Here is a 17,021-nt window from a genome sequence, read left to right as displayed (position 1 = left end):
GGTCTCTCCTGCCCTGGCTGGCTTTGAACTGCGATCCTCAGATCTCAGCCTCCTGAGTAGCTAGGATTACAGGCGTGAGCCACCAGCGCCCGGCTTGAACTACCATATTTCTTACAGCCAAGCTTCCCTCAGAACCAGTAACCCAAACTGTTAGTTAGCACTGAGGCAGATCTGTTCCTTTTGGGGTTGCAAACTTTGGAGATCCTAGTCCCATAAAATCCCTGATTTGCCCAAAGGTGGCGAAAAAAACCTCAGAATATGGCTTGAACCCTTTCTGTATCTGAGGAAGATTCAAACTCAATATCCAAAAACCTACAGGATGAAGAAGCAGAGAAGCTGGTGAGCTAGCCTATCTAGGTCCTTCTGTATACTGCTAGAATGTTAAGTGCCATTTTAATTTTCTTTCTTCACATACTTGAGATGGACTGAAAGAGGCTCATCTGTGTGTGTGTGTGTGTGTGTGTGTGTGTGTGTGTGCGGTGTACTGGGGGTTTGAACTTTGCCTCACGGCTTGCTTGGTTAGTGCTGATATTTTGCTATTTAATTTGAGATAGAGTCCTGAGGACTTTTCTTTCCAGACTGGCTTCAGAGATCTTCTAAACCTAGAGGATCTCGAGTTAGCTATGATTACAGGTGTGAGCCACCAGAGAGCCCAGCTGGTTTGTCTTTTTTGTGCTGTTTTTAATTAGTAGTGGACACGCTTCATTAGATTTTTTTTGGAGCCTGTTTGTTGCACTACTAGTCTTATATCTTATTTTCCCGTCTGAATTTTAGAAGCAAAAGACACACAAAAGACACATACACACACAAAAAAGCACACACAAAAGCGTGGGCACACACAAAAGCGCGCGCATGCACAAAAGCGCACACACACACAAGCACACACACAGACACAGACACACAGACACAGACACAGACACACACACACAGACACAGACACACACACAGACATACACACACACACACACACACACACACACACACACACACACGCGCACGCGCTCCCTTCAGCCAAGCCCAGCAGTGCCACGTATCGTGTGGCCCGATGAAAGCTTAGGTCCAAGCTCCGCCCCCTAGGGCATACGTCACGCCGTCGGCCCGCCCCCAAAGCCTGAGTGGCTGGTAGGGCGGTACTTAGGGAGAGCGTCAGGACGCTGCGAAGGGGCGGAGACCAGCACGCGCCCGGAAGTGTCTGGGGAGGTGTGGTGACGTGCATCCGGTGAGTTGCTGGCGGTCCCAGGAGCTGCTGGTCCGTGCGCTGTGAGGGAGGGTCGGAGCCGCCCGCCGCCACCAGAGGAGACCCTCGGGCCGTGAGTCTGGGGGCCTTTCGGAGGAGGCAGCCGGGGTCCGAGGTTCTGGGGTGGGCGGCGGAGAGGGTCGGGGCGGAGGCCAGCCCGGCGGGGGCTCGGGGGGGGGGAGGAGAAGTGACACGCAGGCGGCTTTGTGGGCCCTGGGGCTGGTTCTGGGCGGAGACGGGCCGGCTGGGCCGGGGCTGCTCCTGCGACCGCCGGCCTCGAGGCTATAGGTCCACTTGCATCTTTCTTGGGGGTCCTTACAGCAGCTGGGCCGGGTAACAGACCGGGCTTGGGTTCACAAAACGGCCTTGCGTCGGTGGTGGGATTCCTCGGTGATTTCCCCCTTGTTTCACAGACCCTGGGAGGGTTTGGGGCCCAGCAAGGCCCCAGGCCCGGTCAGCCGGTGAGAGCGCCCCAACCAGGTCTGCAGGCTCCTAGTTCAGGGCTCCTCCCCACGTAAGCTTGCTTGCTCTTGTCTTCTGATGGCCTGTTTCGAACCCTGGCTTTCCTTCTCTCCCTCCCTCTTTCCTTTCTCCGGTGTGCATGGAAAAATTTACTCTTGGGCGTTTGGCATAGATTAGTGTTTTCCGCATGATTTATTGGAGGTGAAGATCGCACCAGATTGCCTCTTGCACCCTTGCTCATCCTGCCTTTTCCCTCGAAAGGGAATCCATCTGTTCAGGAAGATACTTGAGGTTTAGGAAGAATTGCTGTAGGGCTGATGACCTTTGACATTTATATCCCCCAAGCCAAGCAGGGTTTGTTAGTTAAAGGCCAGCTGCCTTCTTGCTTAGATACTGTCTGGAATGGTGTTTCCAAGTTGCTCTGAGTGTGTGTAAGAAGTAATGTGTAAATTTTTCGTTAATGGTTATTTTGATGTTTATCCTTTATATTTGGTTGAACCAGTCAGTCCTGAAACTTGCAAGCTTTTGGTTTAGGTACAGCAGTGTTTTTGTTGGTCTTCAGAGCCCTTAAGTTTTAGAGTACTCTTACTTGTCATAATGCCATAAAGTGGATGAAAAAACGAAAGTAAGATGCTAATTATTAGAATACCATTCAAAAAGTGTTTGTTATAAAGGCTTTAGAGGTTATCTGTGCAGTTGGTGTATTATAGGAAGTAAGTTTCCTTTATTTTTTTAAAAGCAATTTTGTAATTTTATAGTAACAGGAAGGGCTTTGACTTTGGTGTTAAAACAGGAGGATTTAAGTCCTAGAACTGTTACTTTGTCAGCAATGCAGTTTGGACAAACTAGCTAGCCTAGGAGTGTCAGCATCTTCCTCTTGGTAAATGAGGCCAGTGGTCCTTGCTCGGTTAAGTTGGTGTAAGGATGAATTGAGATGTATGTGCAGGTAGTGTACAAACTCTGTCACCACGGATGAGTTGTTTGATATGTTGAGATCTCAAGGATGGAAGAGCCATCAAGGCCAGAGAAAACATTCTTCTATTTACCTACAGAAATGGGAACAGAAATATAGGACCTTTGTAAGTATATTTAAGGTTCTATACTTCTTTTCCTGTTTATTTTTGTTGTTGTTGCTCTTAGTCTTGGGTTTGAACTCAGGACCTCATACTTGTTAGGCAGTTGCTGAACCACTTGAGCCACACCTGGCCCCAACTAGTTGGATTTCTTAACAGTGTTACATTTCCAGATAAAAAAGTTATTTAACATGTCAACTGTTTTTTTTTCCAAAAAATATTTTCAGTAGAAAAGGGTAAAACAAAACTTTAGTTATATCTTTTCATGAAAACTTTTTCTTCAATCTGTATCACTACCCAGACTCCCACTTTGTTTGTTCCCTCTATGATAAGAGCTGAGGAAAGTAAGCAATTAAGTAGGTCCTGTGTTAAGAGGCCACACACAGACCTGATAAAAACACATTTTTTTTGGATAAAAAGGAGAAAAAAAACCCATGTTTACATTCAGTTTCCTCTTCAGCCTGAATTCTTGTGTGTGTGCCTGTGTGCATGTGTTTTTTGTAAGTGCATAGGTGCATGCACCAGTCCTTGAACTCAGGGCACTGTCCTAGTGTGTTTTGTTCAAGGCTAGCACTCTACCAGTTAAGCCATAGCTTCAGTCTGGCCTTTTTTGTGTGTGTGTGGTTAATTGGAGATAAGAGTCTCAGAGATTTTCCTTCCTGGACTGGCTTTGAACCCAGATCCTCAGATCTCAGCCTCCTGAAGTAACTAGGATTGTAGACAGGAGCTATCTGTACTCCTTCCACCCTGAATTCTTCTAAGAATACAGGTAGGGCTGGGCAAAGGGGCTAGTCTTGACTTCAGAGGCTAGGATAGGAGGAGGGCTTGAGCCCAGGAGTTCAGGCCAGCCTGGGCAACACAGAAAAAGATAGCAGTTTGTCATAGCTAATTAAAAATCTTGTGTTGAGATGCCCCTGCTGAGGGAGGGGAATGAAAATGGTGATAACGTTCCTCCCCGCCCTTCCCTAAATCAGATAGAGGCAAAACATTCAATGTGACCAGGAAATGTGCCTGAGAAACCTAAGGAGTCACTAATTTCTCTAGATCCTTCTCTCTTAATTTCACTCTTGAGGCTGTTGCTCAATACCATTGTAGACCTGTTAGTAGTTTTGTACATTGCTTGTCTAGGCCTGTGGAATAGTAGGAAGGGTGATGTTAATATCAATACTGTGTTGTACTTAGGAACCTATTGTTTTATTATAATGATTGTGTGTTTGTGCGCGCACATGTGTGCATGCCCCACCAGTATTAAACTTAGAGTCTTGTACTCTTGCTTAGCTTTTTTGCCCAAGACTGGTATTCTACCACTTGAGCCACCTCCACTCCCTGTTTTTTGCAGATTAGTTGTAGGTAAGAGTTTGTCTGATTTGTTTACTTGGGCTGGCTTCACACTGTGATCCTCAGATCTCAGCCTCCTAGATAGTAGAAATTCAAACATGAGTCACCCAAGCCTGGAATTTTTTTTTTTTTTTAGAACTGTGAACAGTGGTAGCTTAATGGGATTTTCATTCAGGTTAATATGCTTTTCATTTTCATTTCCTACCTAGTGCATCTATTTGGCCTTTTGATCCAGATTATTGATAAGAATGATTTTCTTAGAGGTGTCGTAAACTGGTAGACAGACAACAGTGGTATATCTAGGGAGTGTGAATGAGCAGCTGTCTGGAGGAGCCAGTCACATAGTAAAAGAAGAAAGTATATCTGCTAACTTCTAGTTCTTTGAGTATCACTTTGAAAATTAGGAAACCAGGAACTAATGTAGACATCAGATCCTAGAAGCTTCTTCCAAGGCAGAATTCTTGTCTTGGAGGGGAGGGGGGGCGGGGATTAGTTTGTCTTTGATCAGCCAGAAAAGAGTCTGTAGACATGCATACAGGAATAAAAGTTAACTTCTCTAGTAATATGGTGGCATTCAGAAAGCTAATGTTGCTACTTTAATGTTTTATACAGGTAGTAAGCATTAATAATGTCTTTCATCTTTGAGTGGATCTACAATGGCTTCAGCAGTGTGCTCCAGTTCCTAGGTAAAGCTTTTTCCTTGAACCCTGTTGTAGTTTCAAACATTGTACCTTTTCCCCAACAATTTACATGTGAGAAGCTTTTGGTATTGGGGAGAGACAATTTACATTAAAAAATTATTTTCTCCTTTAGGACTCTACAAGAAATCTGGGAAACTTGTGTTCTTGGGCTTAGACAATGCGGGCAAAACTACTCTTCTTCACATGCTCAAAGATGACAGATTGGGCCAGCATGTTCCAACACTACATCCAAGTAGGTTTCAAAATACAGGTGACCTTTTTTTTTTGTCGGTTGTGGGGCTTGAACTCTGGGCTTGGGTGCTGTCCCTGCACTCTTCAGCTCAAAGCAAGTGTTCTACTGCTCTTTGAAGGTCAATGTGAAAGTTGGAGAGTGAATACTCAATTAACTTTTGTTAACTGAGATCCCAGAAGCCAGTTCATTTTGAAGTTACCTATAGGAAATACTCAGGTTGCTTACTTTACCATTATTTCTTCGCACTGCTTCTGTAATGGGACACATCTCCCATACCTGCTTCTACAAAGTGGAAAACATCATAGGGGGACAAGAAATTTTGGAACCTGTTTAGAACAGGTTAATAAGAGTGTTTTTCATTCCTGTATCTTTATCTTTACAAGGAGAAAACATTAAGTTATATATTAGTGTTACTGTATAGTAATGGTAGTTGGGCCTTTGGTTGGAAAAATTTCTTTCCTCTTCACAATTTTTCAGCATCAGAAGAACTGACAATTGCTGGAATGACGTTTACAACTTTTGATCTTGGTGGGCATGAGCAAGGTAAGAGCTCAGTAAATGTGTATAATGAACTTGTAGTTTTGTTCTCTCTCCCAAAGGAGGTGTCATTTTATCTTATAAATTATTTGCATTTAGAATTCACCGTATGCTTTCTTTTTCACCCCATTGTAAGGATTAGAAATGAATGGCTTAGAACTTAGGGCTGGAGGCTGGGAATGTGGCTTAGTGGTAGAGTGCTTGCCTAGCATGCATGAAGCCCTGGGTTTGTTTCCTCAGTATCACATACACGGAGAAAGCCAGAAGTGGCACTGTGGGTCAAGTGATAGAGTGCTAGCCTTGAACAAAAGAAGCTCAGGGACAATGCCCAGGCCCAGAGTTCAAGCCTTCAAGCCCCAGGACTGGCAAAAGAAAGAAATTAGGGCTGGAGGCATAGCTCAGCAGTACAGTGCCTGCTTAGCAAATTCAAGTCTTTGAGTTCAAACTAATAGTACCTGGATAAAAGAAATATTATAGGAAATTACATATATATATATATATGTGTGTGTATATATATATATATATATATATATATAAAATAAGGCACTACTTTCATTTACTACCTCTTGTCACAAAACATTTCATGCCTATAATTCCAGGTGAGGCTGAGGGTTCCAGGTGAGCTTGAGCTACATAGGGAAACCCTGTCACAACAAAAAATCCTAAAAGCATTTCTAATACTTTATCTACAATGTGAGAGGTTGAGTGACTGGAACTAACTTGTGACTAAAGATTTTTTTTTGGCAACTAATTTTTAATTTTTTTTTTTTTTTTTTTACTGCTTTTGTAAACAAGTGGCTCCCAGTATGGCACTGGTCACTTAAATGAGTCAGATTGTCAGGGTGTAACACTAGAAAATGGTGGACATTTTGGTAAACTGAAGAACTCAGACTTCATCTAAAGGGGCAGCCACTGTTCACTTCTAGCTGATTGTTGGTTTTTAGGTAGGTAAGCATGTGATTGCCACCACATGTTGCTATTTTTCAAGGAAGGCAGAAACTCTTGTCAAATTTACAGAAATCAGGGTTAGTGTATGGGTTATCAGCTTGCATCCTGTTGGCCAGGAGTTGGAAATCCATAGGAAATCTAAGGTATTGAGACCATCCAAAGTTTTCCTATTTTGTAGACATTTTCAAAATGTGTTTTTGTTGATACATCTACAAACTTTGTTTTTTAGCACGTCGGGTTTGGAAAAATTATCTTCCAGCAATTAATGGGATTGTCTTTCTGGTGGACTGTGCAGATCATTCTCGCCTCATGGAATCCAAAGTTGAGCTTAATGTACGTTTTTTGTTTTGTTGTTTTTTTTTTTTTGGCCTCTTTTTCTTCTATGATATGTAGCTCAGTAGTGTCTGTGATTAATCATTCCAACTAGCATGTGTGCAGAGTTGTAGTCAAAAAGAAAAAAAAATGTTTGAAAATCTGTGACATTGTTTTTCACTGTCCTGAGCAACCTCAGCTTGAACTTGAATAAATTTGATGGTTTCTGTCATAGTGTAATGGTATGGCTAATACTGCTCAGGACACAATACTTTATGCTTGTTGCTCAAGCATAGTTAGTAGTACTTCTATATTGGCATTGCAGATCTTCCTTCTTGGGTTGTACCTCTCTCCTACTTGCCAGACCTTAACTGTCTATTTACATAAATCCTTTGATATTATCAAGAATTCACTTTATAGGATTCTCTTTTTATCAGTTTCTCATTTTCTTGGCTTGATGATTTCTTTTTTATTTCTTCCCCGCTTTTATTTTGTCTGTTGTGGGGCTTGAACTCTGGGTCTGGATGCTGTCCCTGAGCTCTTCAGCTCAAGGCTAGTGCTCTACCACTTTAGCCACAGCATCACTTCTGGTTTTCTGGTGGTTAGAGTTAAGACGGAAGTTACGGCCCAGGCTGGCTTTGAACTGTGATCTCAGATCTCAGCCTCCTGAGTAGCTAGGATTACAGGTGTGAGCCACTGGTTCCTGGCCACAAATTTTTTGTGAAGCACGAAAGTTATTCCTTTTGCTGCTTTTTCTCCAGCATCCTTTCTTTGTATTGGGTATCATCAAATATGTTTCAAGCATAGAGAACAGCTTACCCTTTTCCTTCTTTGGATATGTAGAAGCCATTCCCTGCCTGCTTCCTCCTTTCACCTCCTGTAGCTGTTAAAGTTTTTTCTTTTCCTTGTTTTATACTTCTGAGTTTGAATTGAGAGCCTTGTGCTTTGCTAGGCTAAGGTTCTCTTAACACTTGACTCATGCTTGCCAGCCTTTTTTATTTTTTACCCTTTTTAGAATAAGGTCTGAAGGTCTAGACTTTAATTCACATCTGGACTTATAGTCTCTGTTAGGGAATGATGCAGCTAACTTCCAGAATGTGGGATGTGGCACCATTTTGTTTACTCTCACTGCAGGTTGGTGTAAGGGCATTAATCTAGCCATGTTATTCTCTGTGTGGCTTCCTCAGTTCTTACCTTGCTGCAGAGCCATTGCTTGTATTCTCCTTTTCACTTATCCAACTCTATACTTCCTTTATACTCTTTATACTTCTGTATATCTTTGCTAAGGCTTTCTCCAACCCAAATGTCATTCTCTTTCCCTGAACTTGTTTTAGTATTAGTAGTCTATCCTAGTTCATTGTGAAAGTCAAGTATTACATTTTGTTTTTTAGCTTGGTTAACATGAATATGAACATAGAATTAGGATTTATCCCAGCCAAGTACTTTGGTCAGATGAGATTGGGTGCATTCAGGGTAGTATGACCATATATAGAATTTAGGATTGGAGGAAATAGGATAAAAAAAATAATAAGAGTTAGGATTTTAAAGAAGGCAGCTCTTTTCTACTATCGGTATCTCTGTCAGTATTGGAGGTTGTGTTTTGTCTGTATTGGCACTGAATGACTGTACAGGAGTTCCTATAATATCCTTGAGTTCTGTAGCCAGAGCATTCATTCTTCCAAGTCTGTGCTCAGTGCTTGTTCTTGTAGTTGAGCAAACCAGCTCTGAGTGGAGGTTGGGACAGTTCTATCTTGGGAACAGAGGCAGTTAATGGGAAAGCATTATTTTAATCAGATTTTCACTTTGCATATATGATGCCATATGAAACCAGGAAAAGTCAGAGTTTTCATTAATCTGTTGGGCTTTTATGGGTTCTTCATTTAGCTTTTTGTTTTTTAATTTTAAATCCTACCTTTAGGCTTTAATGACTGATGAAACAATATCCAATGTGCCAATCCTTATCTTGGGAAACAAAATTGACAGATCAGATGCTATCAGTGAAGAAAAGCTCCGTGAGATATTTGGACTTTATGGACAGACCACAGGAAAGGTAAGGGGAAAATGTTTGTGAGTCCTAGGAAGACTATCCACAATGTATAAATAATGGATGTTTTGCTGTTTGGAATCTACTTTCCTTTCAAAAGTTTAAAATGGGCTTAGGATTTATCTTAGTATGGGTATTTTGTAAGCTCACTAAAGGAAGGGAAATTATTTTGGATAGTGCTGGTGATTGAATCCAGGGCTTTACACATCAGGCTACTGATTAACTTCCTATCCCTTTCTTTACCCATTTTCTTGATTTTTTTTTTTTTTTCCAATCCTGGGGCTTGAACTCAGGGCCTGGGCACTGTCCCTGAGTTCCTCTGTGCTCATTGTTAGCACTCTACCACTTTAGCCACAGCACCACTTCTGGCTTTTTCTGTTTATGTGGTTCTGAGGAATTGAACCCAGGGCTTCATAGGCAAGCACTTTACCACTAAGCCACATTCCCAGCTGATTTTTTTTTTTTAATATGGGGTATTGAACTCAGGGTCTGCCTTGTGCTTGCTAGGCAGATATTCTACCACGTGAACCATGCCTCCAGCCCCATATTACATTGTCGGGCTTGAACTCTGGGCCTGGGCACTGTCCCTGAGCTCTTCAGCTCAAGGGTTGTGTTCTGCCACTTAAGCCACAATGCCACTTTCCAGTTCTTGTGTGGTTAATTGGAGATAAGAGTCTCACTGAGGCCAGGAGGGCTCTGGTGGCTCACGCCTGTAATCCTAGCTACTCAGGAGGCTGAGATCTAAGGATCTCAGTTCAAAGCCTGCCCTGGAAGGAACATTTGTGAGACTTCAATAAAACCACTCAGAAAACCAGAAGTGGTTCTGGGGCTCAAGTGGTAGAGTGCTAGCCTTGAGCTGAAAAGCTGAGGGACAGCACCCAGGCCCAGAGTTCAAGCCCCATGAATGACAAAAAAAAAAAAAGTCTCACTGGGACTTTCCTGCTGGGGCTGGTTTTGAACCAATCGTCAGATATCAGCCTCCTGAGTAGCTAGGATTATAGGTGTGAGCCACTGGCACCCTGGTACATTGGTTATTTTAATTTTTTTTTTTGCCGGTCATGAGGCCTGAACTCTGGGCCTGGGCACTGTCCCTCAGCTCTTCAGCTCAAGGCTAGTGCTCTACCACTGGAGCCACAGTGCCACTTCCGGCCTTTTCTGTTTATGTGGTGCTGAGGAATCGAACCCAGGGCCTCATGCTTGCAAGGCATGCACTCTACCGCTGAGCTACCTTCCCAGCCCATACATTGGTTATTTTTGAGATAGGGTCTCACCTTTATGCCAGGGCAGGCCTGGGCTGTGCTTCTTCATAGCCCTGGGGATGTCTGGTGTCATCTTAGCCATTGGTTGAGTTGGAGTCTCACAAATTTCTTTTTGCCCAGGTTGGCCTTAAACCACAGCCACCCAGCTCTCCCAAGTAGTAATATGTAATTATTTAGGTATATGAAGAATTTAGTAGAAAAGGCAATCTTAATTTTTTTAGAATTTTCTGATTATTTTATAAATTGATTCTGAGAAAGAGGCCTCTTCTTGGTTCTTGAAAGACTTTTGTAGGCTAGAAATCCATTTTTGTTTTTTTGTTGGTTGTAGGGCCTGAACTCTGGGCCTGGGCACTTTCCCTCAGCTCTTCAGCTTAGGCTAGCACTCTACCACTTAAGCCACAGCGCCACTTCCAGGTTTTTCTGTTTATGTGGTGCTGAGGAATGGAACCCAGGGCCTCATGCATGCAAGCCAAGCACTCTACCACTGAGCCACCTTCCCAGCCCAGAAATCCATTTTTGTAAGTGGAGATTTTAGATTATAAACTAGTATTACATCAATTTTGAAGTATCAAAATCAAAGTAAGTATTTGATTATTACTGGTGCTCCGCTGGGAGAAGTAAGAATGTTACCTATTTTGCAGATGAGGAAACAGTCTTCACAGCAAGTTCAATACAAAACCAGAAATAGAACTGGTCTTCACATTAGTAGCTTATAAATTCTCCAGTTTAAAGAAAGGTTCTGTTTAGAAAAGCAGGTTCTTTTTTTGGGGGGGGGGTTCGGTCGTGAGGCCTGAACTCTGGGCCTGGGCGCTGTCCCTCAGCTCTTCAGCTCAAGGCTAGCACTCTACCACTTGAGCCACAGGGCCACTTCTGGCTTTTTTTCTTTTTGCTTATGTGGTGCTGGGGAATCGAACTCAGGGACTCATGCATGCAAGGCAAACGCTCTACCACTGAGCCACCTTCCCAGCCCAAGAAAAGCAGGTTCTGACAGTATACACAGATCAGATATGATAAGTAGGATTCCTAGGCTTATTATTATTTGTTGGTTGTGGGGCTTGAACTTAGGGCCTGGGTTCTGTCCCTGATGCTCTTTGTGCTCAAGACTAGAGCACTGCCACTAGAGCCATTGCTATACTTGGGGCTTTTTCTGAGTAGTTTATTGGAGATAAGCATCTCATAGACTTTTCTGCCCAAATTGGCTTCGAACTGCAATCCTCAGATCTCAGCCTCCTGAGTAGCTAGGATTACAGCCATGAGCCACTGGCACCTGGTGACTCTTCTTTAATATTTAAAACCATCTTTTTTTTGTGATCTATGATAACTTCCTTTTTTACATGGTTCTTTAGTCTTGTTACTGTTATATTTCTTTCTAGAAATGCTTACCTTCACTTACAAGTTGTTCAGAGATGTTAATTTCCTCAGTGCAACTTTGTCATTGTCCCTTGCTGAATGTTCATCTAAACAGACCTCTAACACATCAAAGAGCTTGTTGGTTCCATGAGTTCCGGTGGCTATTTTTCACTTTGCTGCCATAACTTTCCAATTAATGTCCAATATTCAAAGCAAATGCTTTTCAAGAGATAGTGGCTGGGAATAGAATGGTGTTGCTTATTCTATCCTGAAAACAAGAGGCATGTTTCTATAATTTCTATCTACTTAAATTTTCATTTAAGGAAGAGGGGAAGTGATTATAGTGATCATCCTTTCACTCTTTGCCTCTGTGGAGATGCTAACAGGCCTGCCTTGGTTTTGCCTTCTTTAGGGAAATGTGACTCTGAAGGAACTGAATGCACGCCCCATGGAAGTGTTCATGTGCAGTGTACTCAAGAGACAAGGCTACGGCGAGGGCTTTCGCTGGCTTTCCCAGTACATTGACTGATACTTGGACAGTGAAAATAAAAGAGTTTTACTTCTCTGGACTGATCCTATTCACAGCTTCCTCATGAACTTTTCTAATAGAGCAAGGAAAGCTCTCCTACCGTGTCTGGTGTTGAGAAGCCAAGAGTTTCTGTCAACTCTCATCACCCAGTGGTGACATGTGCTCTTCTCCACACTGTTGTGAGGTAACGCTGCCCACCCATGCTGGGTCAGGTCAGTATCCCGGGACTCGGAAGCTGGCAGGATTTGCTGGGTAAAACTGTGTGCCATCATAGGACACCTGAAAAGAAAAACACGTCTCACCACTGTGGTTGATTTCAAAAGAAAGTGATTCTATTTTTTAAAAAAAAGTGTTGTTAATGTGATTGGTATCCCTCCTGTTTGAGTTCAAAATTTACTTGGTCCAGAGTTTTCTATTTCTTTTTTTTTTTTAACTAGTGAATGGCATTTAGATCCTTGGCAAAATTATGAACACATGCACATTGGAGGCCAGAGCTAAGTAGGGTGGGTGGACTTCTGCCTGCTGAGATAGAAGGTTGGTGGTGAAGCTCTCCTGCCTCTTCCTAGTTGGAGCTGGCATCAGCTTGTGTACAGAGTACTAGAAAAGGGGCAGAACCCTGCAGTTGTGCAGGTTCCACTGTGGTAAGCTGGGCTGATCCCTCGTCACAGAGTGGATAGTAGATTGTTCACTGTGGAGAAATGAGTTATAGGGTCAGTTATTGGTATTATTTTTTCTTATAACGTTGCAAGCTTCAGCCAGTCTGCTTTCACACTGTTGTGACATTTCATTTCTCTTCATAGCACCTTCCTTTTTCATTTCCAGTTATAAAAAGTAAAAAGAATTGAGAACGTTTCTCATGCATAAGTGTGTCACTTATTTGTACAGATTGTAGGGGGGAATGTTCTGGATAGGGGAACACAGCTTTTAGGGGCTCATTTCTGAGTTGAGGACTGAAGTCATCTGATATTGTAGCACTTGTGTGAACCTAGGAAAGACTTTCTCAGTGGGTTTTAAAGTTTCCACTTGGTTTCTCTTGAGCTGTTCTTTTCTCTTTACTGATTATTTTGTTGGTGTTTTAAAGTAATGGTTAACATCTGTGGCTTAAAAGTTTTTTTTTGTATGAAATTGCCTTTCTCCATTGCAGAAATCAGCTGGGACTTCCTGTAGAGCCTCTGGAGGTGCCTCCCTGCTGCCAGGACCCCGTGTGAGAGAACATTTTTATAGCATATAGCATTCCATTTTCTCAGTGACACATGAAATTGGATTTTCATGATCCTAATTTATATTCTACTTGTAGCAAAAGATAAAAAATTAAGAAATGGTGTTAACATGGGAGAATAATTTTCTCTTTTCCCCTACTTAATACAGGATTAGAGGTAGATTTTTCAAAGGTGAAAATTATGCTTCTTAAGTTCAACTCAGTGGTTTCCTCCGCCCAGTGATAGGGTAGGAAAGGAGGAAGCCATACTCCAGGGTAAGAGTGAGTCATGTGTTCGGTTGGAGTCCTTTTTCTTAGTCTAGTGCACTGACTTGTTGAGAAAGCATCTGTTCCACAGCCAGGGACTGAAGGCAGAGGCTCAGTGAGGTAGGTCTGGGAAGTACATGTACTCAATGTGTTTACAGCAGGCATAGCTGGGTTAAGACAGAATTGTCAGGTTGGAAAGGGTTTATTAAAGCCTTAAGTGAACAAATCTGTCCGTAAACTAGTTGCAACTTGCACACTTTTTCTTTGGCTCAAGGTTGTCCTTATATCTCTGTCCAGAGACTTGAGAAGTATGATGGCTTCAGTGTTAGTTTTTTTTTTCCCCCCTCTTTCTCCCTGATCACTTTGTAGTAAGCTAGAAAACTGGGCTCTACGTAAGGCAGCTCTTTGTGAAAGTGGTTTATTTTGATCACTGGAGAAAGAGGTTGTTGAGAAGTTGAGTGGCCGCAGTGTGTTTCTTGCCCACAGAACCCCTTCCTAAAGAAGCTGCTGTGAGGAGCTCGACCCCACAGAGGGTCCGAGGCCGAGTCTTTTACAGGAACTCTCACTGAGATTCTTCATTGTGTTTTATCAGAGTGTGCATATGTCCTGTTTCAGCAAAAGTAAAACAGTCATTTACAAAAGAAAGTCAATCTGTATCCTAAACATTTTAATAAAAAGCTAAAACAAAACCTTGGTATTTTTTGTTTTTTAAAAATTAATTTGATCTGGGTTTGAGCATATGATGTCATTTGTTTGGGGAACGTTATTCCTACTTAAAAGACACATTTTGAGTGGATGTGAAAGAAGAATTTAAAATTGGATTTTGCTACCAGGGGAGGAAAAATGTTGGTAGTAAATTTAACACCAGTTGAGTATGTGAGAAGGTACTGTGAGGTGATTGATCATCTCTGCAACAGAGTGCTGATGGCAGATGATTGGAAAGAATCTCTAATTGACATTCTAGCAAGGACAGAATCCAGTTTAGTTACTTCCCTTATCACTTTACACATTGGAGAGAATCCATTTGAATGTTACATGCATATCAAACATTCTGTTTGTGCATATACTGGACGCTAGTATTAGAAACTTTCTTTTGGAAAAAAAATCAAATGAGATTCCAAAGCTAAATTACTAGAACAAATAGAATGTAAGCAAAGCAACAAGTTCTTAAAACCAAGAATTCCATCATTGGAAGTGTCCTTTTGTCCTTCCCTACTATGAGGAGGTTTGAGCAAAAATTTGTTTTCTTTGAGGCATAGTAGAATGAAGACCAAAGGCTAAGTCAGTGAGCCCAAACCAACTCACTCATCTTGACTGTGATTTGGGATTTCTCTGTAACAGGGCCTGCCATAAACACAGACAAACTTTACGTATAACAGTTTGTGCTGGAGGTTTGAGTGTCATTTGAGTGTCGGTTAACTTCAGTCCTGTGTCGTATAGTTTCTCAGTAGATTTGTCCTACCAGGTGCTTTGGAAGCTGTGGGGGTACACTAGGTAGCTTTAATTTTATTTGAAGAATTCATGCAGCTGTGCATTGGAGCTCATGCTTATAATCCCAGTTACTTAGGAGACTGAGATCTGAGGATTTGCCATCTTGGGCAGAAAAGTCCATGAGATTTATCTCCATTTAACTATTAAGAAACTTGGAGATGTGGCTTAAGTGGTAGAAGACCAGCCTTGAGTGGAAAACCTAATAAGCTAGAACTAGAAGTTCAAACCAGTATGGGCACATATACCAACACAAATTGTATGATTTAAATAGCAACTCATTATTTTGTCATTAATGCCTACAAAGATATGTACTAATAAGAGTGACATTGATAAATTGGACCTTCATAAAATGTCTAGCTTGTGACGAATGTTTAATGGTATTATGAAGTCCCCCCAAACATGACTGTTCATGTGCACGTGCCTTCAGATACTTCTTTAGGCAACAAGGGAAGTTTTATGTTAGCCAAAAGCCTCAATTTGACAAATTACATGGCAACTATTTGCTCTAACTCAAACTGTCCATTAAGCTGACCATAATTAACAGTAAAGTAGAACAATTTTGATCATATAGTCCTGTATTAGAGATGGCCAACTACCCAGAACTTTCCTGCTTGCTTTTTTATGGCCCGTGAACTAAAAAGTTTTTTAAAAAATAATTTTAAATGGTTGAAGAATATTTAATGTAATTTAATTAAAAATTAATGCAATTTTGTGACACAGAAATATATGAAATTTAGGGGCTGGGAAGGTGGCTCAGTGGTAGAGTGCTTGTCTTGCATGCATGAGGCCCTGGGTTCGATTCCTCAGCACCATGTAAGCAGAAAAAGCCAGAAGTGGTGCTGTGGCTCAAGTGGTAGAGTGCTAGCCTTGAGCTGAAGAGCTGAGGGAAAGCACCCAGGCCCAGAGTTCAAGCCCCACGACCAACCAAAAAAAAAAAAAAAATATATATATGAAATTTAAATTGATGAAGTTTTGTTGGAATGCAGCCTCCCACCGTTCTTGTTGGACTGTAACTGCAGAGGTAAGCTTTTTTTTTTTTTTTAAATACAATTTCATTGTTATTAAGTTGTTGTACAGAGGGGTTACCATTACATTTCCTCCAATTTCCTCTTCCCATCCCTGCTCATAAATTGCATAAGTCATTTTCCACATCCACTGAACACCATGATTACATTTGTTCACTTTTCCTCCCTCCCTTTCTGCACATCCTCTCTCCTCCCCTAAAAGGAAAAAGAAAACCCAAAGCAAAAACAGGAGAGAAAACATACCATTTTGTCTGAGTTTGGCTTACCTCACATAGCATGATTTGTTCTAGGTCCATCAATTTCTCTACAAATGACATTCTTTGCAATGGATGAGTAAAATTCCATTGTGGAGATATACCACATTTTATCAATCCATACATCTGTTGTAGGGCATCTGGGATGTTTCTATAACTTGGCTATTGCGATAGTGCAACAGTGAACATGGATGTACAAGTGCCTTTACCATATCCTGTCTTACAGGGAGATGCCCAAGAGTGTGGTACGACTGGATTATAGGGCGGGTCATAGTTGGAGTTCTATGTTTAGTTGCAGAGGTAATTTTTTTGTTTGTTTTTTGTTTGACAGATTGTATAACCCACAAAACTTGAACTGTTTTCATTATGGTCTCTTAAAGGAACAGAACTTAGCCTCCAGCCTAACAAATCCTGAGTGCTATTTGGTATGTTTACTACAAAATGTATGGCTGTATGATTAAAGTTGTTTTACTTTAGCTGCTGTTGATGATGGTCAATTTAAAGAGTAGTTAAGTTTAGGACAAATCATTTCCATGAAATTTGTCTTGAGGCTTTGGTAACAAAAAGCCCTTCGTAATTTTGTGATTCTCATGCCTCCTAGTGGACTGCTTTAGGATTTACTTCAAAAAATGAAAATACATTGTGAATTGGGCAAGGGTTCCTTTGGCCCATATTATCTCAGGGTTCAGAGGCCGAAGGTTACTTAACACCTGTGCAGAGGCTTCATCTTGGTCAGGCTTAGCCACGTCAGTGTTATTACCCTT

General features: G+C 41.7%; 1 protein-coding gene across 1 annotated transcript; it reads left to right on the top strand.

The window, feature by feature from the left end:
* Positions 1-1,208: 1,208 nt before the first annotated feature.
* Sar1a (secretion associated, Ras related GTPase 1A) lies at positions 1,209-12,874 on the top strand. The gene is made up of 7 exons (XM_013017189.1): positions 1,209-1,310; positions 4,723-4,796; positions 4,924-5,043; positions 5,521-5,586; positions 6,758-6,861; positions 8,759-8,890; positions 11,906-12,874. Exons 2-7 carry the CDS (start codon positions 4,739-4,741, stop codon positions 12,020-12,022), a joined length of 597 nt encoding a protein of 198 aa, XP_012872643.1. The 5' UTR covers positions 1,209-1,310; positions 4,723-4,738; the 3' UTR covers positions 12,023-12,874.
* Positions 12,875-17,021: the final 4,147 nt, after the last annotated feature.

Source organism: Dipodomys ordii, unplaced genomic scaffold (assembly GCF_000151885.1).
Source record: "Dipodomys ordii isolate 6190 unplaced genomic scaffold, Dord_2.0 Scaffold34, whole genome shotgun sequence".
Taxonomy (NCBI): Eukaryota; Metazoa; Chordata; class Mammalia; order Rodentia; family Heteromyidae; genus Dipodomys; species Dipodomys ordii.
This window is presented reverse-complemented; position numbering and strand designations above follow the sequence as displayed.

Coding starts and splice junctions, on each gene's coding strand:
- Sar1a (XM_013017189.1), top strand. CDS start 4,739: ATGTCTTTCATCTTTGAGTGGATCTACAATGGCTTCAGCAGTGTGCTC. Junction 6,862..8,758: donor AATCCAAAGTTGAGCTTAAT/GTACGTTTTTTG, acceptor TCCTACCTTTAG/GCTTTAATGACTGATGAAAC. Junction 8,891..11,905: donor ATGGACAGACCACAGGAAAG/GTAAGGGGAAAA, acceptor TGCCTTCTTTAG/GGAAATGTGACTCTGAAGGA.